The sequence below is a fragment of the Artemia franciscana genome, chromosome 11, assembly GCF_032884065.1.
Source record: "Artemia franciscana chromosome 11, ASM3288406v1, whole genome shotgun sequence".
NCBI lineage: Eukaryota > Metazoa > Arthropoda > Branchiopoda > Anostraca > Artemiidae > Artemia > Artemia franciscana.
In genome coordinates, this window is record NC_088873.1 from 20,053,580 (window position 1) to 20,080,233 (window position 26,654).

At 34.1% G+C, this 26,654-nt stretch overlaps 1 protein-coding gene across 2 annotated transcripts in view; it reads right to left on the reverse strand.

Annotated features, from left to right (window-relative positions):
- The window catches only part of LOC136032936 (MAM and LDL-receptor class A domain-containing protein 2-like), a gene marked incomplete at its 5' end in the record, with an annotated part of 79,748 nt that overhangs the window by 39,103 nt on the left and 13,991 nt on the right, over positions 1 to 26,654 (reverse strand). For both annotated transcript variants that reach the window (XM_065713404.1, XM_065713405.1), the window contains 4 exon segments: positions 237 to 432; positions 2,520 to 2,604; positions 9,169 to 9,301; positions 23,930 to 24,071. In XM_065713404.1, coding sequence (XP_065569476.1) covers positions 237 to 432; positions 2,520 to 2,604; positions 9,169 to 9,301; positions 23,930 to 24,071 — 556 coding nt within the window.

Genomic DNA, 26,654 nt, shown 5'->3' on the forward strand with positions numbered 1-26,654 from the left:
CCAACTACAGTGAGGAGCAAAAAATTAAATACTAAAAATAGTTTTCATTAAACATAGATCATCAGTTTTTTTTTAAAGATTTGTTATTTTTCAAATTTAGCTTCAACCTTTTAGTAAAATTTTACTTGCATCATTATGCAACAAGATTTTGACCGAATTAATTTTGCAATTCTTTTTTATTGCCCTTATTGGTGGGAATAATTTACAGATACTTTCATGCTAAAGGACAAACTTACGATCCTCTTCCAGGAAAATTTCCATCAAAACTGGATCCAGCTACGTGCCATAAGGGATCACCAAATGGATAGTTTGGACTTAAGCCAACAGGAACGCGTAAATTATATGAGGGCTGAAGCTTCCATTTACAAACTCCATTGAGAAATGTGCAGTCTAAGTTCGGCTTGCCTTTCACAACAGCATTCTCAGGAAGAACTAGAAATAGAAATAGTTATCACTTAGCATGACATCTTCGCTTAAACTTTTAATAGATTACAAATGAAAAACAAGAAACTTAGTTAAGATGCTCACTCAAAAGAAAATATCCGTCTATAATTTTTGACTAAAGAACCGGAATCATTCTTGGTCTTCGATGCTAACCCAGAAACTGATTTAAGTTTTTTTCTTTTTTTTTTTGTGTTCGTTTTTATTCGTTTGTTTATGTTTGAACATCTTTGGTTTCAGTTCAGATACTGGATTTTATCAAAAAATTTGCTGAATATTGAAGTATTTGCTGTATTTTTAATGTCTCTTCCTTTTTCCTTTTATTTGCTCTGATATTTTTATTCTTTGCATAATGGGTTTTTGAATAAATAGGTAGGAAAACAACAAAAAGCAATAAAGCTAATCAAAAGACAGTGAACTTCAAAGAGTTTATCATTCAGAGAACGATCACGAGTGCTATCTACTTGCTCTTAATTTGGCAATATTGTTAAGTGTAGTTTTTTTTAATTTTAATTTTTCACTGTTTCTGGCATTTAATTTTTCGTTAGCATACTACTGTGCTACATCCAGAGAAAGTATTATAAGCTACCAAACAGTCATTGGGTCATATGGTCTTAAGGCCTACAATCCCCACGTTAAAAACATCAAAAATTCAATTTTCTTCCGTTGCTTTTATTCTTTGGTTATTTTTGGTTATTTTTTATTCTTTGTTATTTTATTCTTTTATTATTTTATTATTCTTTTATTATTATTATTATTATTATTATTATTTTATTATAATTTATTATTATTATTTATATTATTTATATTATTATTATAAATATTATTATAATTTATTATTATTATTTTATTATTATTTTATTATTCCTTTATTCTTTGGTTATTTTATTGTTTTATTATTTAATCACAGATGAAAAACTCAAAGAAAAAGAAATTGACAAAATAGGGAATCTTTTGATTTTATCTATATACGTAGATATTACACATGTTAGAAATATCAAATTAAAAAGTAGTCAGAAATGTGATTTTTTATTTAGAGCGGATATTTCCATGTTTAAGTCTTTGTTTTAGCTACTTCCGATTGCTGTATCATATACTATTTCTTCAACTTAGGAAGGGAGCACATATACATACACAAGGACAGTCTTGTAGAAATATTCTCACAAAACTTTTGTTGTTAATAACTCACATTTATTTCTACAAAATAACTAATGCAAAGATGTGACTCCATCACCTGATTCAAATGACCGGCTAGACTTGTTTCTTACTTGACCAAATGGGACTAACAGCAAGGATTTTATATTGAAGCAATAAGTGGTGTCAATTCCGGAAAGTCAGGAGGAGGGACAAAATATATTTTTGTAAAATATACGGGTGAGTGTAATTACTCTTTTTCAAGTGTTTTTCATAGGAAGACCAAAAAACCAGTTATAGTAAAAATACCAAAAAAAGTACGTTTTAAAACCTAGGGAACTCTGCTGCGACTACTAACGACTCACTGCACCACCAAGCCACCTGAGGCCAGCACTGCTATGCATGGTCCTCCTACCCTTGGAATATAAGTTTTTGAAATTCCTGATAAATCCAGTTCAAACCGTTTAAATTCGTCAGTCAAAGTTAATACGATAGTTATTTTTAACGTTGTAGCATTCCAAGTTGCAGTTTTAATATTCTTTAAATTATTGAAGGCATTAAATACTCTGTAAATAAATTCTTCAAATCATTAGAGCAGAATACTTCTCATGTCTACACTAAGCACTTAAGCTAGCTCAAAACCAGACTACAAGAAGTCCCTGAGACCTCCAGTAGAATTGAAGCTGTCACAAGGGATTCTGGAGACTTCTTACTGTATATCTAAGGAATTCTTACTGTATATCCAAATTCACGACATATTTCAGTTTAATTTCAGAGTAAAAAGTTTACGTGTTCCACGAGTCATAAGGTAAATGAATATTTGGCAAACCCATTGCAAAATAAGCAGCTGTGGACTAATTTCTACAGAGGTACATTCTGACGAGATTCATTTATGACGCATGCATTATATTCCTGCAAAAGGCCACTAGCTTTAAAGTACTTACTTGGACAGGAGCCTGGAGAAAACCTTATAGTATCAATTGCAATGTCTGAAAGACCAGATTGTCCAACAACAGACTCTATTATTACCTGAAAGTGCAAATGATTTGTAAAAATGAATAATTGCAAGTGGTTATCTTCGTTGAAGTTAACAACTAAAAAAAAATAAAATGAAAAATAGTGTGACTAATCCTAACTTGATTTGTTTGACTTTTTCTTGCATTTTCGATACATTGAACGAGCCCTATTAATCGGACGAGGCCTGTTAAAATAGTTGTCGTACATGCTATATCAAGAGACCACTCATCCAGAATAAAAATCCTCCTAAGACTATCCACCCCTCCAAAGTGATCTCAGGGAGTGGGGTGGTGCGTCAGGAATTAAATACCAGAAGGGAATTTTTAATCAAAATGCTTATTTTATTAAAGAGGAGTCTCAGAATGTTAACTCGAAAAGGGACCCCCCTTTAGGCCGAAATTCATACTTTGTGTCACAAAACGGCGTAAGTCGTCACTTTGCAGCAACGCAATGTCTTTTACTGCTTGAAAGGACACTAGAATTCTCGATTCTATTCACATGAGTCCTTCTCATAACCGCCAACAAATCGAAAAGCTTGGTTTGCCAGGACCAGATCCCAGAAAAAAAAGAACAGAAAAAAGAACAAAAAAAAAAAACAACAAAAAACAGAACACTAAAATGTGACTATCTTTCATGGGCAAAACTTTTTTTCTTCTATTTTTGTAGGTCATGGAGAAGTCTACGGTAAACTTATAAGAGCGAAAACTGGTGCTGGAGAGAAAACAGCCACTGTAGTCACTTATTTCCCAAATTTTTCCCGATAATTGCGTATCTTTAAGGAGAGTTCTTTGGACAGATCTTACTCTCTTGGTACCTCCACCCTCTCATCTTTGCAGGTGAGCCTGTGAACATATCTTTTTATATTACACTTGCATTGGTCATGTAGTAAGAGTGGGGCTATCGTTCCATAGCACTTATATTGAGTACTTAGTCCAAATATATCCCCTAAACAGTGGAAGCTCCAGCGCAAAATTCCTCCTCCTCTATATTTATTTTGACAATTTCAAAAATGAAAACATTGTTACTAGGTATTATATTCTCTTTGACTTTGAGGCTAAATAAAAAGCTTTTTGAAAGTTTCAAACCAATTTTGGATCTTAGAATATTCCCTCCACAGATGATACCTCTGGTCACAGTTCTTAATTTGCACCACAAAATGGAAAAAAAAAGTCACTCTGCTGTGGTATATATTTTGTTGCTCAAGAATTTTGTACATGTTTTTTTGCTCAAAAATGGCAATACAACTCTCAAATTTATATTCGAATGAATCCCTCTCTTATATTTTACTACCCCTAGTTCTTGGTTTGTTACAACCAGATCCAATGAACCATGCAAGCTAGGGTGTCCCTTATATAACAAATTTTTTTTGCAGTTTCAAAATACATACCCTCGTTATTTTTTTTTACTAATTCTATAAAAAAACTCAAATAAAAAATTTCGTCTTTCAAGCATTATTGCAACCAATGCCGACCGAACTTCAAAGTTTAGTAAATAAATGTTATTTTGTCCTGCTATACCGGTCTGCTATAAAATCCCTATAAATGCTATAAAATAAGTGAATAAAAGTAAAAATTAGATGAACATTAATTTTTAATTAGAAACATAATTTAATAACAATCAGTCAGGGTAACTTCTTTTTAGAGTGTTTTTTTTACAGCCTAGATACAAGTTCTATGTTCCTGCACACAGCGCAGCAAGAACTGTTTCTGATCATCATCAGCCGTGATAAGTCCATCAAAATCTCACATTAATTTAATACAACATCAAGATAAATAAGCAAACATCTTGTAGAGCATTTTTGTCCTTCGCAGTTATTCTGCATTGTGACTGAAGAAAACATATTTTTCAAGAATCAATTGCTCTAGCCATCCAGCGTGACTGATGCATACCTCCAGTGGGCCTTAGTTTTTATTTTTTTTTCTCTGTGTCTCCTCCCAAAAATATTACGCACAATTCAATTAATTCGCAGTAGTCATCTCTTACAAAATCTTTATCTAATTCTGCCTTATAAAATATTAACAAAGCTTGAATATCTCTTTCTGCAACACGTCCTGTTACAAAATTAAGAGATGGTTCGATGTTACTAGAATCGATGTTTTTCTAATTTGTTCTCAACTTTTTGAACATCGGCATATCTGGGTTACTAGGAATTCACTTAATCTTGGTTTCAAACACACCTTTTTAGATTAATTCATAAACATGATGGGCGAAAAACAGCAATTCTCTTCCTAAAGTTTACTTCAAAATAGCACAAGCTACATTGAAGCGGCCAAGCATTGGAAGCTGTTGTGTCGCAGTACATAATTGTACGTTATCAAGAAGATTCCAGTCAAAGATAGCTGTTGAAATAGCCTTAGCTTGACATTTTCCAAAAGAACTTTCTAGTTTCGGCACTGCCAGAAGTTGTTCTCTACCATGAAACGAAGCAATAACTGGCAAGCGTTCTTGTTTTGAACTTCGTCGGATACATTGTTTTGTAAGTCAAATTGGATTGCTTCTGCCCTTGATTTTCTAGTTTCAGTGATTTTCGATGATTTGTTAACAGGGAAATCATTGCTGCTCAGACCAAGCGCTTCTGCAACCACATTAAGAATGTAAACGGAGTCTCTAATGCTTAACTGGCAACGATCTAAAGCTGCAACTATTTTAGGTGTAATGAGATTCTTTCTACCTCTTTTTGAACTTTATTTATGGCAGGGAACGTCGGGTAAGCTGAGTTCAGCATCCAAGATCTGTTTTTCGTCTGAATGTTCTAGACTTTCTAAGTTATTTGTGGTGGAAGTAGATACAGCAGCTGGTGATTCTCTTTGTCCTACAATTGTCCCCCATTTTTTTTCTACACCACCCAAGCATCCTCGTCGACTTGGCTCTCCCTGTTTAATTAAAAATAATTTATCTTCCTCTATTTTCATTCTCTCCAAAGCATCACCATGTGCAATATCAAACAAATTATCAAGATCAGTTTTGAAATGGTTTTTGCGGCTACTGAACACAGCCTGAGTTTTTATATATATATATATATATATATATATATATATATATATATATATATATATATATATATATATATATATATATATATATATATATATATATTTATATATATATATATATATATATATATATATATATATATATATATATATATATATATATATATATATATATATATATATATATATATATATATATATATATATAAAATATATATATATATATTTATATATATATATATATATATATTTATATATATGTATATATATATATAATATATATATCTATTTATATAAAAATAAGTTGTCTGTCTGTCTGTGGATCTGTGGATCAGGTGACGTCATGTTTCTGTGTCGACTGACGTCATGTTTTCGACTGACGAAATTACGAAATTACATTGGGACACAAATGACGACCAGGACACCGGCACATAGGGAATATAAATGACGACCGGGACACTCAAAGAGAAAGCGACCGGGACACAAGGAATGTTCAATTAGCAATCACCATCAACAAAACACCGTCAACAAACCATCACAAATGACGACCGGGACACAGGGAGTATAAATGACGACCAGGACATAAGTAAAAAAAAAACTAAAAAAAAAAGGTAAAAACTACAAAAAAACTAAAAAGAAAAAAACAAACTAAAAACTAATAAAAAAACTAAAAAAGCTAAAAAACTAAAAAAACTAAAAAATAAAAAAAACTAAAAAAAGGAAACAAAAAGAAAAATAAAGGAGAAAAACAAAACTAAAAAAATAAAAATAAAAAAAAACTAAAAAGAAAAAAGAAAAAAAACTAAAAAAACTAAAAAAATGTAAAAACCAAAAAAACTAAAAAGAAAAAAAGGGGAAAAATACAAAAATTTATTTCATCATTTACCATTTCAAAAACGAATGTATATACAGACTGGGACACCGGAATACAAATGACGACCGGGACACAGGGAATATAAATGACGACCGGGACACAGGGACACAACTACAACGGGGGCGCCGGGGGGCACAGGGGGATATATAAATGACGATGGGGACACAGAGAATGTTCGATTAGCAATCACCATCAACAAAGCTCAAGGGCAATCATTAGAATCATGAGGTATAACTAAAAAAAACTAAAAAAAAGGCAGAAAACTAAAACCTAAAAAAAATACCAATTCAAAAACGAATGTATATACAGACTGGGACACCGGGACACGAATGACGACCGGGACACCGGGACACAAGGAATATCAATGACGCCCGGGACCCTCAAAGAGAATTCACAGACTGGGACACCGGGACATAAATGACGACCGGAACACATGGAATATAAATGACGACCGGGACACCGGGGGGCACACGGGGATATATAAATGACGACGGCGACACAGGGAATCGTCGATTAGCAATCACCATCAACAAAGCTCAAGGAAATCATTAGAATCATGAGGTATAGATCTGAATACGGATTGTTTTCCCATGGACCATTATATGTTGCATGTTCAAGAGTCGGTAAACCTGACAATCTATTTATATGCACAGACAATGGGACAGCAAAGAATGTTGTATATTCGCAAGTTTTACGTAGTTAAAAACATATATATATATATATATATATATATATATATATATATATATATATATATATATATATATATATATATATATATATATATATATATATATATATATATATATATATATATCTATATTCACAGGTGGGACATAGGGACACAACTACAATGGCGCGTAACTAACATGGCGCGTAACGACTTACGCGCGCGGGGGGCTTGGGAGGGGCGCGAAGCGCCCCCACCAACTAGGTGTTGGGGTGGCGCGAAGCGCCACCCCAACAGCTAGTATATATATATATATATATATATATATATATATATATATATATATATATATATATATATATATATATATATATATATATATATATATATATATATATATATATATATATATATATATATATATATATATATATATATATATTTCTTACAACTCTCCAAACATGATATATATCAACAAGTTTCTTTGTGTAGTTAGGAAACGACCTTGTTGGAATTCTTGCTTTTTCCCAATATATGATGCACTCTTTAATCACAAGATTTGCACTTTTACACACAGTCAGTTTAACGTCACTAAGATTGTAAAATAGAGCTGAGAGAACTTGACGATTAGAGGATCATTTTGCGCCATTTATTTGATAGCTAGACGATCCAATTAGGTAAATATTTTGTTTTTCACTCCGTAATCCCACAGACATTGTTTAAGCATTGAACAATGGGGCACTAATAATCTCAAAACCACGTGTGAAATGACAAATAAAACATGTAGTTACAAATCACTGCGCAGGTGCGCAGCACCTACGCAACTTGTATGGACATGTTTAAATCGGAAGTCAGCACGGGTTATCGTTTGTAAGTCGAACTAATATTTTTTTCTAGGCAATATAGGGTTATTACGAAACTTTTAAGAAAGTATGCGTAAAAAAATATCAAACCCTAAATTTAAGGGACACCCTAATGTAAGCACTTCGAAATACAGGGGTACGGGTAACAAAAGCAGGATTCTATCCCCAGTAGGTCCTCCAACTTAAAGACAACTAACCTCTTTAATCTACTGGGTTTTCCCTGTCTAACCTGGGGGTACTTTATACAGATGGATTTTTGACTTGAAATGAATCCTAAAATCAAAAAAGCTGATTAACTATCACTTACATCAAAATTTTAAATTCAATCTATAGCCCTAAAGACTATTCGTCTCAAATATCCAATTTTAAATCTTGTCAATGAAATCGCCAGACGTTACGCTATAACTGGCTCTAGCAGTTTTTAATCTTGATCTTCCCATGTTAAATTGCCAAAATCCAATTCTCGTAAGTTTCCCTTTTTCTTTGGGCTAGGGCTAGAAAATCCCAATTCAAGATTCAAGATGTCTCGTTTTTTTCTATAATTTTTCAAATTCAATCATGTTGATTGTAAATAGATAATTTTAAGTTTGACGCATTTTACATGTTTTGAATTTGCCGGGGTAAGAGATTCTTTTGATTTAAATTGTCCTCAAGATTACTTGTTAGGGATTTGAGTTGTGACACAAGCTACTCTATTTGTAGTTCTTTATCACGTACTGCTTGATTAATGTGCAAGAATTACAGTTCTCATGCGTAATTAGGATACATTATTTTTTTTCTATAGTTTAGTGTGATTTGACTGATCAGCATTAGCTGCAGAATGAAGCTTTGAGCAAATGCGGCAACTCGAACTGATACACACCAAAGATTTTTTTTGGGGGGGGGGGGTATTAATAAAATAAATGTTGAACAATTTGAATTAGTGAGAAGAAATTAGGGAAAATACAACACTTTGTGGAAGGGGTTCGGGCATATAGCCTCTCTGCCCTTTGTTTGCGCTTGATCCGATTGCTGCTTCAGCTTTTTCTGTTTTCTCCCATAATTTCTTACCTGTATTTTGTTACTGTATATTCGTAGACTTTTTAAAATTAAAGTGAAAGTGGATTCTCTAATGACGGTCTAAAAATAATTGAAAACTCGGATGAATATTTTATAGATAACCAAAACAAAATATACCTTGAATGGCGAATCAGATGCTAATGTGACTTGTGAACGATACCAGAGAGATTGAGGGCCTTTTTCGCTCAGTTCCCATACAACCTCTTCTTTACCTTGGGCTTCTTTACTTTCCTCCGCGGATTTTATCACCCTACAAGAAAAGGGTAACCTTAATTTTGAATTTATATAGAGGTTTGAAACAATCAGTTGTACATTTGAGATTAGGAAGGGGATACCCGTAGATGGTCTTTATGGTCCTTTATGTCCTTAATGATCTAAAAGACAAAAGCGTCCTGGAAAAAAAAATCTAAAACTAAGTGCAAAAATTTATTTTTATTTTCTTACCCCTTAACTCTTAATAAAATAGATAAAACTAATTTCCTTTAATTAAGGCAATTAATTTTATCTTATAATTAATTACCTATTTCAAAATAAATAAGGTAATTAATTTAATTAATTTAATTTAAATTAATTTCTTAATAAAATCAATTACCCCTTTCTTAATAGAATATAACTAAACATTAAATATATAATGATATTAATTGATGAAAGCTCATCAGTTCAAAATTTAATTTTACATAATTTTTATGTTTGTTTTCAATGTTGTAATAAGTACAAAAGAAAAACATTTGTAATATAACTTGTTTTCAGTAAAGCACCAATGGCGCAGTAGGTTTTAGACTTTTACGGTGAATGAAGGAGGCAAAACCCAAACTCTTCTTTGTAAGGATTTTTGTTCTTTTCAAGCTGGATTTGCATATTCAATTTAAGTTTCACTCCTTTTAAGATTTATTTACTCATTTATATTAGCAACTATTGCTTATTTGTTTTCTATGATAGTTTATTTGATTTTTGTTCCTTTTGGGTTCATCTATGCCTCAATAGCAAAATATTTTAGTTCGGTTAATTTGCATATTCAACTTAAGCTTTCCTCGTTTTGAGATTTGTTTATTCATTTATATTAGAGCCTGCTGTATGTTTTTAGCTATGATTATTTATTGCATTTCAGTTCGTTTTGGGTTTTATTTATTCTTTAATAGTAATTTCTGGTTGTTTTCTATTTCTGGTTGTCTTTAATAGTAACTGTAGGTTTCTATTTCTTCTAATCTTAAGTTTAATATGGCCTTTACTTTTCTTTAGAAAACATCTTACTCGGAGTTTTTTCTTTTTAAATTAATTTCTGTTCGTTTTTGTTGCTAAAGTGTCGAGTTTTTCAGGATTCCCTATTTCAAAATACTTTTTGTATTCCAAAATAAATTAACAGTTTTGGTAAGAACTAATAAATTAAACTGAATATTGAGTGCATAATGATAGTAATTACTGATAGCTTACCAGCTAAAGATTTTGTTTCACCCAGGCCAGATTTAAAGCTTCTTCACCTCTAGGCCCAAGCGTTTTTGCCACTCGTTCTGGCAAGATTTTTAGGGAAATTGCCAAAACCTCGGGAATCGTGAAAGCCGCAGGGCCTAATAGGCCTATTGGCAAATCCTGGTCTGGTTTCATTGCAATTTTTATTTTATTTTCAATGTTGTAATAAGAACAAAATAAAATATTGCAATATAATTCCTTTTAGTAAAGCGCCAAATACGCAGTAGGCCTTACTGTTTTACCTGCAGAGAAACGGGCAGTAAAAAATGAGAGAATGATGATTCTAAGTAAAATTTTTTTGTTATTTAAGTAAGAGAATGATATTTTTACCGTTAGGGAAACGTGCAGTAGCCATAATCTTGTTTGTTGTGAAGACACCGCTCATTAGAAGTACATAAACCCTACTCCCAGAAGACGACTGCGGTCTAACAACCAATCCTTAATCCAATTCTCACTTGTCTTTGAATTCTGTTCTCCCAAGTATTATAATAAAAAAAAATAGGTAAACTAATTTTGCAGAACTTTGTAGCCCCTTAAGTAAGACCAATGATAGTTCTAAGTAAGAGAATTGGTTATTTAAGTAAGAGAATGATACTTTTGCCGTTTCGGAAACGGGCAGTAGCCATACTCTTGTTTGTAGCAAAGACACCATTCCTAAGTACATAACCTCAATTCTTTTGAAAAGAATTGGGGATAAAAAGCTGTTGGAACTTATTTTTTAATTAATTTTTGTCGTTTTTTGATTGAAAATTCAAGTTTTTAAGAAACTCCTTATTTCAAATAAGTTTTTTTTCAACATCAAACCTTTATCAAAGTATCAAAATTAGTATCAAAGTAACAATACCAAAGTACCAAAGTAAAGATAGGATCAAAGTTAACAAGGTATCAAAGTAATTAATTATCAAAGTAACAATAAGCAGCTTGCACAACTTATAGCCCTTGCACCGTAAATAGAAGTTACCACTTAAATCACTAAATCCAAGTATCAAATTAAACGAAGTATTTAAGTATCAAACTAACAATAAGCAGCTTGCACAACTTATAGCCCTTGCACCGTAAATAGAAGTTACCACGTAAATCACTAAATCCGAGTATCAAATTAAACAAAGTATTTAAGTATCAAAGTAACAATAAGCAGCTTGCACGACTTATAGCCCTTGCACCGTAAATAGAAGTTACCACGTAAATCACTAAATCCAAGTATCAAATTAAACAAAGTATTTAAGTATCAAAGTAACAATAAGCAGCTTGCATAACTTAGAGCCCTTGCACCGTAAATAGAAGTTACCACGTAAATGACTAAATCCAAGTATCAAATTAAACAAAGTATCAAACTAACAACAAGCAGCTTGAACGACTTATAGCCCTTGCACCGTAAATAGAAGCTACCACGTAAATCAATAAATCCAAGTATCAAATTAAACAAAGTATTTAAGTATCAAACTAACAATAAGCAGCTTGCACGACTTATAGCCCTTGCACCGTAAATAGAAGTTACCACGTAAATCACTAAATCCAAGTATCAAATTAAACAAAGTATTTAAGTATCAAACTAACAATAAACAGCTTGCACAACTTATAGCCCTTGCACCGTAAATAGAAGTTACCACGTAAATCACTAAATCCAAGTATCAAATTAAACAAAGTATTTAAGTATCAAAGCAACAATAAGCAGCTTGCACAACTTATAGCCCTTGCACCATAAATAGAAGTTACCAGGTAAATCACTAAAACCAAGTATCAAATTAAACAAAATGTCAAAGCAACAATAATTAAGTTCTGAAGCTCAGAGTCATTTTCCGCGGCTGGAAGGGGGGAGAGTTAACCCGGAAGCATAGTTATTTGGCCTTTGAACTATTTTGAACAAAATGGTTATCTCCAATTTTGACCAGATGTTTTTTGGGAAAGAAGAACGGGGCTAGTTGGCCATTTATCACTTTTGACTCTTAAAAAAAGAGATACAAGTTTCAATTTCCGATTGAATGAGCCCCCTCCAAAGTCACCCTTCCACATACCCTTGTATTCTAAAAATTGACCAACTTACATAAGTTACAGTCCTTGCCCCAGGGTTAGGAGATATTTCTCAGCCCCCTAAGTTATAGTAATTTGGATTTTGGACTATTTTGAACAAAATACCTGTTTCAAAATTTTAGTAAGATGCATTTGGAGACAAATGCACAACAGGGGGGACTTGTTACATTTTGATCACTTTTGATTCTTAAGAACTTAAAACTTCCATAAGTTACAATGCTTGTCCTGGGTGTTATGGAGGATTTCTTAACCCCTAATTTATAGTAATTTGAATTTTGGACTATTTTGAACAAACTGGCTATCTCAAACTATTTATCAGATGTACTTGGGGAAAAAAATGAAGGAGAGTGGGGTAGTTACCGTTCGACATCACTAAAACCAAGTATCAAATTAAACAAAATGTCAAAGTAACAATAATTAAGTTCTTTAGCTCAGAGTCATTTTCCGCGGCTGGAAGGGGGGAGAGATATCCCCGGAAGCATAGTTATTTGGCCTTTGAACTATTTTGAACAAAATGGTTATCTCCAATTTTGACCAGATGTTTTTTGGGACAGTAGAACGGGGCTAGTTGGCCATTTATCACTTTTGACTCTTAAAAAAAGAGATACAATTTTCAATTTCCGATTGAATGAGCCCCCTCCAAAGTCACCCATCCACATACCCTTGTATTCTAAAAATTGACCAACTTACATAAGTTACAGTCCTTGCCCCAGGGCTAGGAGATATTTCTCAGCCCCCTAAGTTATAGTAATTTGGATTTTGGACTATTTTGAACAAAATACCTGTTTCAAAATTTTAGTAAGATGCATTTGGAGACAAATGCACAACAGGGGGGACTTGTTACATTTTGATCACTTTTGATTCTTAAGAACTTAAAACTTCCATAAGTTACAATGCTTGTCCTGGGTGTTATGGAGGATTTCTTAACCCCTAATTTATAGTAATTTGAATTTTGGACTATTTTGAACAAACTGGCTATCTCAAAATATTTATCAGATGTACTTGGGGAAAAGGAATGAAGGAGAGTGGGGTATTTACCGTTCGACCACTTTTCATGACTCTTGAAAAAGTCACTAAAACCTTGCCCACGGGACACGGCTTACAACCCTTGCCCCCGGGCTGTGGAGGGATATGTTGACACCAGAGTTTTTGTTATTTGATCTTTAAACTATTTTGAACAAGATAATATTCAAAATATTGATTGAATGCATTTAGAAGAAAAGGGCCTTGGAGGGGGCGGGGCTAGTGCCCTCCAATAAGTTTTGATTCTTGAGAAGGGTACGAAAAATTCTGATTTACAATCGAATAAGCCCCTTCCAGAGTTTATATAACCATCCCTTCCATAAAAACCTTATATACCCCAGGCCGCATTTTACAACACTTGTATATTCTGAAGGGGGAGGGAGATGTTTTACCCCAGGAATTTGTTTTATATTATCTTTATTCTATTTTGAAACAAAATAGCTCAATAAGAAATTCGATTGGACGCATTTGGGGAAAAGAAAGTTGGGAGGGAGGGGGGTTAGTCACCACCGGATCACTTTTGACTCCTAAAAGGTGAATTAGAACTTTCATTTTTTAATCATTTTAGTCTCTCAAAAGTTTATACGACCACATCTTCCATAAACACCGCATATCCCACCTTGGCATAAGTTACAAACCTTCCATCGGCTCTGGGGGGGGGGTGTTGACATTGTTCTTGTTATCTTAATGAAGTTCTTGTTATCTTATTATTGAACTATTCCAAATAAACTGGCTATCTCACAATTTTCCTTTGAGTATTTGGGGAAAAGAGTGTTTATTTCACAAGGAGGGGGGGGGGTAGTTACTCTCCGTTGCTTTTAACTCATAAAAATGTAACTAGAATTTTCAATTTCCAATCAAATGAGCCACTTTTGAGTTCATCCCCAAAAATTTTGTTACCTGATGGGTTTGGGGAAAAAAGAGCTAGGGGGGCTAGTTGCCCTCCGATTTCTTTTGACTCTTAAAAGGGAACTAGAAGTTTCAATTTCTAATCAGATGAGCCCTCTCCAACGTTTATACGAGCATCTCTTCCATATGAAGCGCATATTCCCACACAGCATAACTAACAACGCCTATTGTCGAGACCTGGGGAGTTGCGTCGATACAAAAGTTTTTCTTATCTGACCTTTGAACTATTTTTGATAAAATGGTTTTGACTCATAAAAAGGTAACTAGAATTTTCAATTTCCAATCAAATGAGCCACTTTTGAGTTCATCCCCCAAAATTTTGTTACCTGATGGGTTTGGGGAAAAAAGGGCTAGGGGGGCTAGTTGCCCTCCGATTTCTTTTGACTCTTAAAAGGGAAATAGAAGTTCCGATTTCTAATCAGATGAGCCGTCTCCAACGTTTATACGAGCATCTCTTCCATATGAACCGCATATTCCCCCACAGCATAACTAACAACGCCCATTCGCGAGACCTGGGGAGTTGCGTCGACACAAAAGTTTTTCTTATCTGACCTTTGAACTATTTTTGATAAAATGGCCATCTTAAAAAATTTATCGGATGGGTTTGAGGAAAAGGGACATGAAGGGACTAGATGCCCTCGGACCTCTCTTGACTCTTAAAAAGTGAGCTAGAACTTCCAGTTTCCGATCACATGAGCCGTCTCCAAAGTTTATACAACATTCCCTTTCATGAGAACCATATATTCCCCATAGACACAACTTACAACGCCTGTCCTTGGGGGCTGTTTTGAACCCGGAGTTTTTGTTATCTGACCTTTGAACTATTTGAAAAAAAATGGCTATCTCAAAATTTATATCGGATGGGTTTGAAAAAAAAGGAGTGGTGGGGAATAGTTGCCCTCCGATCTCTTTTGATTCTTAAAAACTGAACTAGAACTTTCGATATCCAATCACATGAGCCGTTTCCAAAATTTATGCGACATCCCTTTCATAAAAACCATACATTCCCCATGGATACAACTTACAACGCCTGCCCTTGGGCCCTGGGGGGCGACACCGGAGTTATTGTTATCTGACCTTTGAACTACTAAAAAATATGACTATCTCAACATTTGTATCGGATAGGTTTGGGGGAAAGGGGAGCGGTGGAGAATAGTCACCCTCTGATCTCTTTTGACTCTTAAAATCTGAACTGGAATTTTCAATATCCAATCAAATGAGCTCTCTCCGAAGTTTATAAGAGCATCTCTTCCATAAGAACCATATGTGCCCCCAGACCATAACTTACAATGCCTGCCCCTGTGCTCTTGGAGGTTGCATCGACACAAGATTTTTTCCTTATCTGACCTTTGAACTATTTCTTAACAAAATGGCAATCTCAAAATACTTACAGAATGCATTTGGGGAAAATAAATCGTGGGGAGGGAGGCTAGTTGCCCTCGTATCTCTTTTGACACTTAAAAAATGAGCTAGAACTTTCAGTTTTTCAATCAAATGAGCCTTCACTAAAGTTTATAAGAGGGTCCCTTTCATAAGAACCATATATGCCTCCAGGACATAAATTATAACCCCTGCTTCCATGCCCTGGTGGAGGGGTGGACTTTATCGACACCTAAGATTTTCTCATATGATCTTTGAACTAGTTTTAACAAAATGGCTGTCTCAAAAAATTTTCAGATACATATAGGGGAAAAGGGCGAGAGGGGCTAGTTGCCCTCTGATCTCATTTGACCCTGAACAAGAACCTTTAATTTACAATCGAATGAGCCCTCTCCGAAGTTTATGCGAGCATTCCTTTCATATGAACCATATATGCCACAAGAGTATAATTTACATCACCTGCCCCTGGGCCCTAGGGGTTTGCGTCGACAAAGAACTTTTTTTTATCTGATCTTTGAACTCTTTAAAAATAGCTATCTCAAAATTTTTATCAGATGGATTAGGAGAAAAAATGCGGGGAGGGGGGCTAGTTGCCCTCGGATCTCTTTTGAGTCTTAAAAAGTGAGTTGGAACTTTTAGTTTTCAATCAAATGAGCCCTCGCTGAAGTTTATATGAGCATCCCTTTCATAAGAACCATATATGCATCCATGGCAAAATTACAACGCCTGCCTCCAGGCCCTGGTGGGGGGTTTTGCCGACACCTAAGTTTTTTTATGTGATCTTTATATTATTTTAAAAAAATGGCTATCTGAAAATTTGATCAGATACATGTGGGGAAAAGGGGGCGTAATAAGGGTGGTTATCTGTCCTAAAATTTCTTTTGACTCTCAAAATCTGAACAAAGACCTTTATTTTCCAATAGAATGAGCCGCCTCTGGAGTTTATACGATTATCCCTTCCATATGAACCATATGCGCCACAAGAGTATAGCTTACAACGCCTGCCCCGGGCACTGAGGGTTGCGTCGACACAGAACTTTTTCTTATCTGATCTTTGAACTATTTTTAACAAAAGGCTATCTCAAAATTTTTTTAGATGGGTTTGGAAAATAGTGCGAGGGAATGAGGCTAGTTGCCCTCAGATCTCTTTTGACTCTTAACAATTGAACTAGAACTTTCAATTTCCAATCAAATGAGCCCTCTCTGAAGTTTAAAAGACCATCTCTGTTATAAGAACCATATACACCTCAAGCACATAAACTACAACGCCAGCCCCCCGGGCCCTGTGGGTTGTTTTGACACGGGAGTTTTTGCTATTTAATTTTTGAACTATTTTAAAAAAAATTCTATCTCAAAATTTGTATCGGATGGGTTCGTGGGAAAAGACCATGAAGGGACTAGATGCCCTCGGACTTCTCTTGACTCTTAAAAAGTGACTTGGAACTTTCAATTTTCAATCGAATGAGCCCTTGCTGAAGTTTATATGAGCATCCTTGTTATAAGAACCATATACACCTCAAGCACATAAATTACAACGCCAGCCCCTCGGGCCATGGGGGGTTGTTTTGACACCGGAGTTTTTGTTATCTAATTTTTGAACTATTGTTAAAAAATTTCTATCTCAAAATGTTTATTGGATAGGTTTGGTGGAAAATGACCATGAAGGGGCTAGATGCTCTCGGACCTCTCTTGACTATTAAAAAGTGAGTTGGAACTTTCAGTTTCCAATCAAATGAGCCCTTGCTGAAGTTTATATGAGCATCCTTGTAATAAGAACCATATACACCTCAAGCACACAAATTACAACGCCAGCCCCCCCTGGGCCATGGGGGGTTGCTTTGACACCGCAGTTTTTGTTATCTAATTTTTGAATTATTTTAAAAAAATTTCTATCTCAAAATTTGAATCGGATGGATTCAGAGAAAAAGAGCATGAAGGGGCTTAGATGCCCTCGAACCTCTCTTGACTCTTAAAAAGTGAGTTGGAACTTTTACTTTTCAATCAAATGAGCCCTCGCTGAAGTTTATATGAGCATCCCTTTCATAAGAGTCATGGCAAAATTACAACGCCTGCCTCTAGGCCCTGGTGGAGGGGTTTTGTCGACACCAAAGTTTTTTTTTTATATGATCTTTTAATTATTTTTAACAAAATAGGTATCTCAAAACTTGATCAGATACATGTTGGGAAAGGGGGGCGTGGTAAGGGGGGTTATTTATCCTCCAATCTCTTTTGACTCTCAAAAACTGAACAAAAACCTTTAATTTCCATTCGAATGAGCCCTCTCTGAAGTTTATACGGGTATCTTTGAACTATTTTTAACAAAACGGCTATATCAAAAGTTTTATCAGATGGGTTTAGGGTAAAAGGATGGGGGAAGGGGCTAGTTCCCCTTGGATCTCTTTTGACTCTTAAAAAGTGAACTAGAACTTTCGATTTCCAATCAAATGAGCCCTCTCTGAAGTTTTTACGAGCATCCTTGTTATAAGAACCATATACACCTCAAGCACATAACTTACAATGCCTGCAATACTTACAAGCCATCGGTAATATCAATCCAAAAATAATGGAATCTCAAATAGCGTATAAAAATGAATAAAGCAATAGCATTTTGAAAACGTTGTCCTCCTACCCAACCCCTTTTCTGCGGCTGGTATTAAAACTGGACCTTCAATGGTCAAACAGTTCGCGGTAACAAACTGTAAGTAAGGAACGACTCAAACTAATAGTAACCAAAACTCTAGAAAATGGATTGATACACCAAAAGAACTGACTTTTGAGTAGCATACTAGTATGCACACTGAGCAGACAGATATCTCATTATTCCAATTTGACGCATCCCAGAACTCTAAGCAGACATACATGGTGTTATCCTAATAAGCTTTCAAGTATAGGCCCTTCGGATTCTACGCTATCCCATCCCCATTGATTTTCTGTACCGGCACTTTTTTAAAAATTCTCCATAAGCCGTAAATTGGTCCCAATACAGCCTTGTCCAAATAAACTATTAGCGTTGCTAGTCTATCTGAAACGGATATGACTGTAAAGCTCCGATAATCCTAGTTGTGGATATATCTGCTAGAAATCTTGACGTTGATAGTGCTGCCACCTGCTGATTCTACCTAAGTTGTTTTACACTCAATTTGACACCATCCTTGTCTTTCTCAAGGTGTGCTTTCTTTCCCAGCTACTTGCTTAGCTCGACTTTCATATCTTTCTATACAAGTTTTTTCCTTCAATATTAAGATACCAAAATGAATGGATGTGGTATCTTCATAGTCAAAAGGTCATTTTTGAAGCTATTGCTCTGTACTAAGTGATTCGCTTAAATGTGTCACAAGACCCAAAAATTTGATCGAATAATCCCTCTTTTAACTCTTCACGATCATTCATTCAATTTCGTATTCCTTGGCTATTCCTCCATTAATCTCTAGCCCTAGTTGCAGAACCCTCCCGTAGCCTATTATGCTACCCTCCTCGTGATTCCAATGAAATCGGATACGAATTTTGAGATTACTCAGAGAGTCTCAGAGTTTCATAGCGGTATAATCTGGAAACTTAATGGGTATGTCAGAAAATCAAAAGATACAATGTGCATCCGAGTTTCAAATTGCTTTTGTTCTTTGTTTGATCCTTTGTTTTTTTTCTCTTTTCTCAGTTTCAACAGGCTTTGAAAGTTGTACCAAATAAACTGATAGCTATTTTGTTTTGAAAATGTAGGTGGCTGTTCAGTTATGTTGTTTATTAATATTTCTTCTAACATAACTCCAAAGCCCTATAAGTAGTGAACCACTTTTTTAGTAGCATTTGCGCATGGTGTCATTACGTCATGTGCAGAATAAGACGTTATAGACAAGCTAGCATCCAGGGAGGTTGGCCCCCCTGGTTTTTTTTTAATAGTAAAAATACATATACATAAACTTTTGTTCCTTTTTTAATTTTTTTTGTTTGTTAATACCCTTCCTGCAAAAGTTTTGGATACGCCCTTGGTAATAGATACCAAAAAATGCAGTTTTTGTTTTGAAAAATCACTTCTTACTCCAATCAAATTATCTTCTAGAACTATTTGTTCGATATCATAGCGTTTGGGAAAAACTGAGAGAAATCAAGCATACAGACAAATAAACCCGCATCCGCGATCTTCGTTCTGGGAAAAATTCAAATTTCCACACTTTTCTAGATAGGATCTTGAAACCTAAACAAAAGGTCTCTCTTATATGCTTAATTTAATGATGTGACTAATATTTAGATCACTTGTCGATTGGGGTATATCCCTGTTTTTTGAAAATTAGGGAAATTTTCTCAGGCTCACAACTTTGGATAATTATTTTTAAACTTAACGAGTTTCATACAGTTGGAACGCGAGTCTTTTAATGCATGAATTGTCATCAAAATTCCTATTTGGGATTTTCGGCTCCTATTACCCCATGTAACCCCTCATTTACAGCTTGTTACCACGAATCTTTTGAAGTCTATTCACAGTGCAGAAACAAATATGTCATCGGCGTGGCTGCCTACCCGTCAGTTCTTGACTATGTTTTGGGTTTAATTTATTCATCGTATTGTATTGTATCAGATTAACGACGCTTTTTGACTATTAAGGTCCCTGCGTCGGCCCTGCAGTGCATTGCTGCAGCATGATTCGATCTCTGGGTCCTCTATTACCAAGCTAAGGTAAAATCCACTGCGCCACCACAGGACTAATTTATTCATCGATTTTAATTTTTGGTTATTTCTAATGTGAATTACTATAATACTATATTTATTTCTGCTCGTGTTAGGCTTTAGTATAGCCTTTACACAATCACTTTTGTTTATCATATAAAGGAAAAAGCTTTGAGATTTCCTTTATTAGAACACAGCCAAAAATGAATCATATACTAGCTCTGCTGTAAAAATATACATTTTTCGTTATAAACTCTGAAAATCAGTTTAGATGATATTTCGAAGAATGAGTAATAGAGCCACTCAAATATGATATCACACTCCAGAAAAGCAACTTTTCAAAAATATATGCCTGGTATTACGGTGCTATTTGATTTGTATCTTATACCAACGATCTGCAATGAATCGACAAATGCTAGATATTCCAAATTTGACGTTTAAGCTATCTTGAAGTACATCAAACAGTTCGTGGTAACAAACTGTAAGTAATGAGCGACTCGGCTCAATAGTAACCAAAACTATAAAAAGAACATTTTGATATCAATAGATACATCAAAAGAATTTGCTTATTATACACATGCCAAATATATAAAATTCGTTAATTTAGTGTTATCGATCAAAAGTTACGAGCGTGAGAAAATTTTCCCGATTTTTCCAATAGGGAGGAAATATCACCTAAAATTCAAGGAGTCTTGAAAATCGCACCTATATAACCTTATATAAAGTGTCACGCTCCTATACTGCCCAGAATGTTAAATTTTACTACTTTTTGCCAGAAGACAGATCATGGATGTGTGTTTACTTTATTTTTTATTTATTTACTTTTTTTCTGTTGTTTTTTCCAAGGGGTGATCATATTGAAATAATGATCCTAGAAGATAGGGAGAGGGCGCATTCAAACAGAAATTAAAATTTTTAGTGCCCTTTTTGAGTAGCCATAAAGACTGGAGGATAAATGACCAAAGTTATTTGATAAAGAATTTTAAGATAGACATTTTGTTCAATATAGTTGAAAGATCAAATAACTTTGTCTTTTTCAAATAACTAATTTGCCCACTGTTTACGTATAGTATCTGTTATTAGGAAGTGTACAGACAGTTTTAAAGGAAGAGGGATTTAGTGTTTGGTGTGAATTTCTATTGGGAGAATCTTCCTTTGGGAGGGAAATTTCTGGGGCTATTTTGCTCAATATAGATGAAAGGTCAAACAACTATGTATTTTTCAAATAACTAATTTGCCCATTGTTTACGTAGAGTATTTGTTATTGGGAAGTATACAGACATTTTTAAAGGAGGGGAGATTTTGTGCTTGGGGTTAATTTTTATTGGGAGAATCCTCCTAGGGGATGTTTTTTTTGGGGGGCTAGGGGTAGAAATCCAAACAAAAAAATATTGTTAACTGTCTTACGTTATCTTTGCGAACTCAATTTTGCATGTGCAGATGCTACGGGGGAATTATTCGAGCGCTATGTTCCACTAGTTTTGATTTTCCAGAAAAAATTTCTACAGAAGGGGCATTTCCGAGTGATCGAAACACCTATTAGAGATGAAAACTTTTTTTTAAATGAAAATATGCTAAGGATAATTTTTCACCCTGAATCGTTCGTGACAAATTTTACAGGGAGAGGGGATTTTCAGTGAGGATGGAACTGTCTGTAGGGAACTTAGCGAGGGGGTGTACTGTACTTTGAATGAAATTTTCACGGAAGAGTTTCCTTTTAGGATGAGGGAAATGTTACATGGAGAATTAACCAAATTTATGTGTATTATGAAAAACGAACAGAAATTATATACATAAAAAAAAATTAACTGAAAGTAAGGAGCATCATCAAAACTCAGAACGAACAGAAATTATTTCGTATATAAAAGGCTGACCCCTCCTCAATACCTTGCTTTTTACGCTAAAGTTTGACAGTTTGTCCCAATTTTCAAGAACGGCTACTGAAATACAGGAGCCATTTAATTAGAATAGGATTTTGTTTTTTAAAGTGCTAACAGCTTTAGCGTAAAGAGCAAGGTATTAAGGAGGGGGCAACCTTCATACCTGAAACAATTTCTGTTCATTTGAGTAATAATGTTGCTCCTTAATTTCAGTCAAAAACATGTTTTTTTTTTATTTTTTTATTTAGTAACATTATAGGTCAATCTTATTGGTGATTAGAATCCAAGGAAACAAGGAAAAGTACAATATTTTGGAACCAAAGCACATAAATTGCACAAAATCCCAAGATATATCAAGTTTAGACTCTTAAATAAAATGCCGTCAACAATAAGTCTTATTAAAAGAATCAAGGCCAGAATTACATCCTTTTTAGCTAAGAAATCGACTATCACTTAAGCTCTTGCACGTAACTTTTTAGGAATTTTATATGTTAATTGCTTGCAAAACGACTAGCGCCTACCCAAATCATTTGAAAACTACTCCTAAGGTGCAATCGTTAACACAAACAAAATATATATCAGAATGTGGAAAACTTTAAAAATGACAAGAGATATCCGATCAAACTGAATTTGCTAGAAGATTAACTACAGGAACATAGAGAATCCTAAAACATCAACTTCAACCCAGCTGATGACGTTAAAGGGAATCTAAGGTTGTTAGGTTAGATGTTCCGGATTGAACTAATCGAGAAGAGGAACGTTTGAAATTTATTTGTTTTCAAATAAACTTTGAAAACATAACGCATTATTCTCTCCCATCATTACATAATAAAAAAGTTTTTTCAGCTGAAAGTAAGGAGCAGCATTAATAGTTATAACAAACGGAAATTATTCCTATATAAGGAGGGGAGTGCCCCGCCTCGTCACTAACCCCTTAAGGTAAAGTTTTAAAGTTGTTTATAAACACTTCTCACTCAAAGTCGACACCCCTAGTGTTAGAGCAGTCATTTTTGAAAAATTTTGATAAAACGTCAAACTTTATGACAAGTAAACGGATATCAAACACATAAATGTTTTAAAATTTTTTGAATTATCAGAATTTTCTCGGTAAATAGCCAAATTTTATTCTTATTCAACCATTTATTGGAGAATTTGTTTCTGTCATCCATTCTAAAAAGGTGCTTACGTTAAGAATAGTTGAAATGTTGACATATATTTCAATGTTAAATAAAGAGTTACGATCTTGACTAGTGTGACGTGCTGAAGCATTTTTATCTGAGTATTTTAAGTTTATAGCATTTTGTCCAATATAGAGACTAAAATCAATCAGAGCTTTGTTAAAAAACAGATTTTGTTTCATTTTTTGTTTTGAGTAAATGAAAATCTATGCTACTTTCCTTAATTTTATTAATTATTCAATTGATCTATTTATTTGTTTCGTTGAATTATATTTACGTTTTAGTAATAAAATTATGTGTTTATTAAAACTTGTAACATCAGAGTGAATAAGATCTCAAAAAGCCTACCTTAATCTTCCAATGCCCTCACCATACATATTTATCCAAAATGAAAAGCAGACAGGGTTTTCTAAGCTGAACTCGGGGCTTTCCAGTCGAGCAGTTTGGCCTTCTCGTTGTGGACTTGAAGAGTCAATAAAAGCATAGCCACCTATAAAAATTCCAAATTAGGAACTAAATGATATTATTATTTGTCAAGCACTCATTTGAAGTCGCGGATAACAAGCCAAATTTTTTTCCCTCTCTCTTTCTCTTGCCTATTGGTATACAGATAATTGAACTGAATAGATAATTTCAAATACTGTCATTTTCCTGTTAGTTTTGTTAATTCTGAGAGTTTTTGGTAATGTTTCAAATAGCTGATGAGAGTTCTTTATGTTTGTAAGACACTGTATAACTAATACTTTATTAAAATCACAGAACCTGCGCAGAAGGAACGAGAAAGCTAATGTTTTATATCATAAGAACATCCTTAAGTCCTAAGTTTCTACCTCACAAAAATCTTATTTTGTTGTTGAGTTTTCAGTAAAGCCCTAGTTCTGTATAATCCAACAAAGATAGAGAAATAATTGTCATTTTTTTGTACTGGTATTGTTATTGTATGTTTTATATTCCGCGAAGCAATAATTTTCTCCGTTTTAATTCTAATCTTCATTTTTACTTTCACCAGAAGAATTTTGCTTTTGAAAAATTAACTTTTACAAATTATTTATTTTAAAAAGCGTGCATAGGAAGAAAAATAGTAAGCTTTCTTTTGATATCCTGTTCGTTTCTGTTCGTTTTTAGTTTTAACGTTGCTCCTTACTTTCAGTTGAAAAAATCTTGCTTTTTTATTTAATTTTGATTGTTTTTTAAATATTGCCAAGAAATCAGGCTACTCCTCCACGGAAAAATCCCTCCTCCCCAAGAATTTATTTTCAAGGCAATTCAGTTTTAGTGAAAATTTACCCCGGACAATTACCCTTAACATATCCATGCGTAAAATTGAGATAAAAAAGAGAAGGCAACACATGCGAAGAATTTCGTATAGGAATTCTGACAAATTACCCCAGTGTTAAATTTCCCCTGAAAAGTTCACCCCCTGGAAACTTTTCTCCCCATGAAAAATTATCCCCGTGGAATATCCCACCAATAGAAAAATAGTTGGAAAAAAATACCAAAAAAAGATTTCTTTAAATAAAATGCCGGATTAAGATAAGTTTTTTATTTAAGGGTGCCTACAGGATAAGTGTTAAAATGATTTCAGCCCAATGAAAGACCAGAGGATTCATAGGTTTTCCATTTATATTAATAATAGTCACCCTTCCCATTCAACCAAAATTCTATTGCAAAACTACATTGACAACCAACTATATTATCGATTATCTACTAACTACATAGGTAGTCCATAGTAACAAGTCTTTTGTCTGTACTAGGTCGTGAAAATAAAAGTAAAAAAAAGTTTTATTTTTGGAAGTGTATTAATCAGCAGCAAAAGACAGAAAAATACAAGATCAAAAATAAATCAGTGTAGCCTATTAGGATAGCCTGCCCATGGAGATATAGCTAAGACCCCATCAAAATGGTTTAATCAATCGTCAACCATAACTCCACAATTTTCCAGTTCTCTGGTTGTAATTGAAAAGAAAAGGATATACGTCAGTACTATCCATATAAAAATACAATTTGTCTTTGTTTTTCGAGATGGAGAACAGTGAATCTCTAGTCAACGGATTTGCAACGATGGTGATTGCAAAATAGTAATTTTATTTTAATTTGACGTTATGCCGCGTTTGACGGGTTTTAGGCTCTTTTTGAAATTCTCAAAACTTCATTTTCCTAATCTGGGATTGCCGTTTTGTTCAATCAGTAAAGTAGCTACAATTTCCAGGCTAGGGTTAATTGGGGTCCTTTTTTTACTGGAAAGTTTCTTTAAAAATATGAGCTAAACATTTTAGTTTCTCCGCTCTAGAAATGTCACCAAAAAGAGTGTTATTTTTGGTATAATATGGCAGTTTACTCAGGCATTATCAAGACCAATTTATAAAAGAAAAAAAATGAATCTATGAGCACAAGCTTTTGTGTGAGATCCTGAACGTCTAATCTAATAGCCTTAGCCTTCCTTCAACGCCATCTCTTTACAATGTTCTAGTAATCTACTAGCGTTGGTGAGAAAAAAAGGAAATGTAGCCACTATTAGATAACTTCGAAGACCCCACTGCCTTTCCATGACGAAAGTAAAACAGTTCAAAATAGGGATGATACCTTTTTATTGACAGTGAATAGATATAAAACTAATTAACTGGATATTTCGAACACATTATGCAACATTATGCAACAACACATTAATGCAAGAAAGAAATTTTAAGATGGATCTGTAGACCACGGCTCAAAAGTTTACAGCGATGGTGATTTCAATCTTATATCTTTCTTTTCGATTAGACGTCCTGTTTGAGATGTGTTGGGCTCTTTTCCGAACTTCTCAAAAGTTTGTTTTCATAATTGCAACCTATTGTTTAGTTAAATCTAAGTAACAGTTATTATTTCTGAATCGAAGGCTGGAAAATATTTTATTAGATAGTTGCCATTAGATAGTGCTGTCACTAGATAGTTTCAAAGAAATTTAATTTGAAAACTTTTGGTCACTACTCTTGCAACCACAATCAGCATAAGGATTTTAAAGGCAGGAATGGCCAGCATATTAAAGTTAAAAATTGAGGAGCCAATATCTTCATCCACTTTTTTTTGTTCCAAT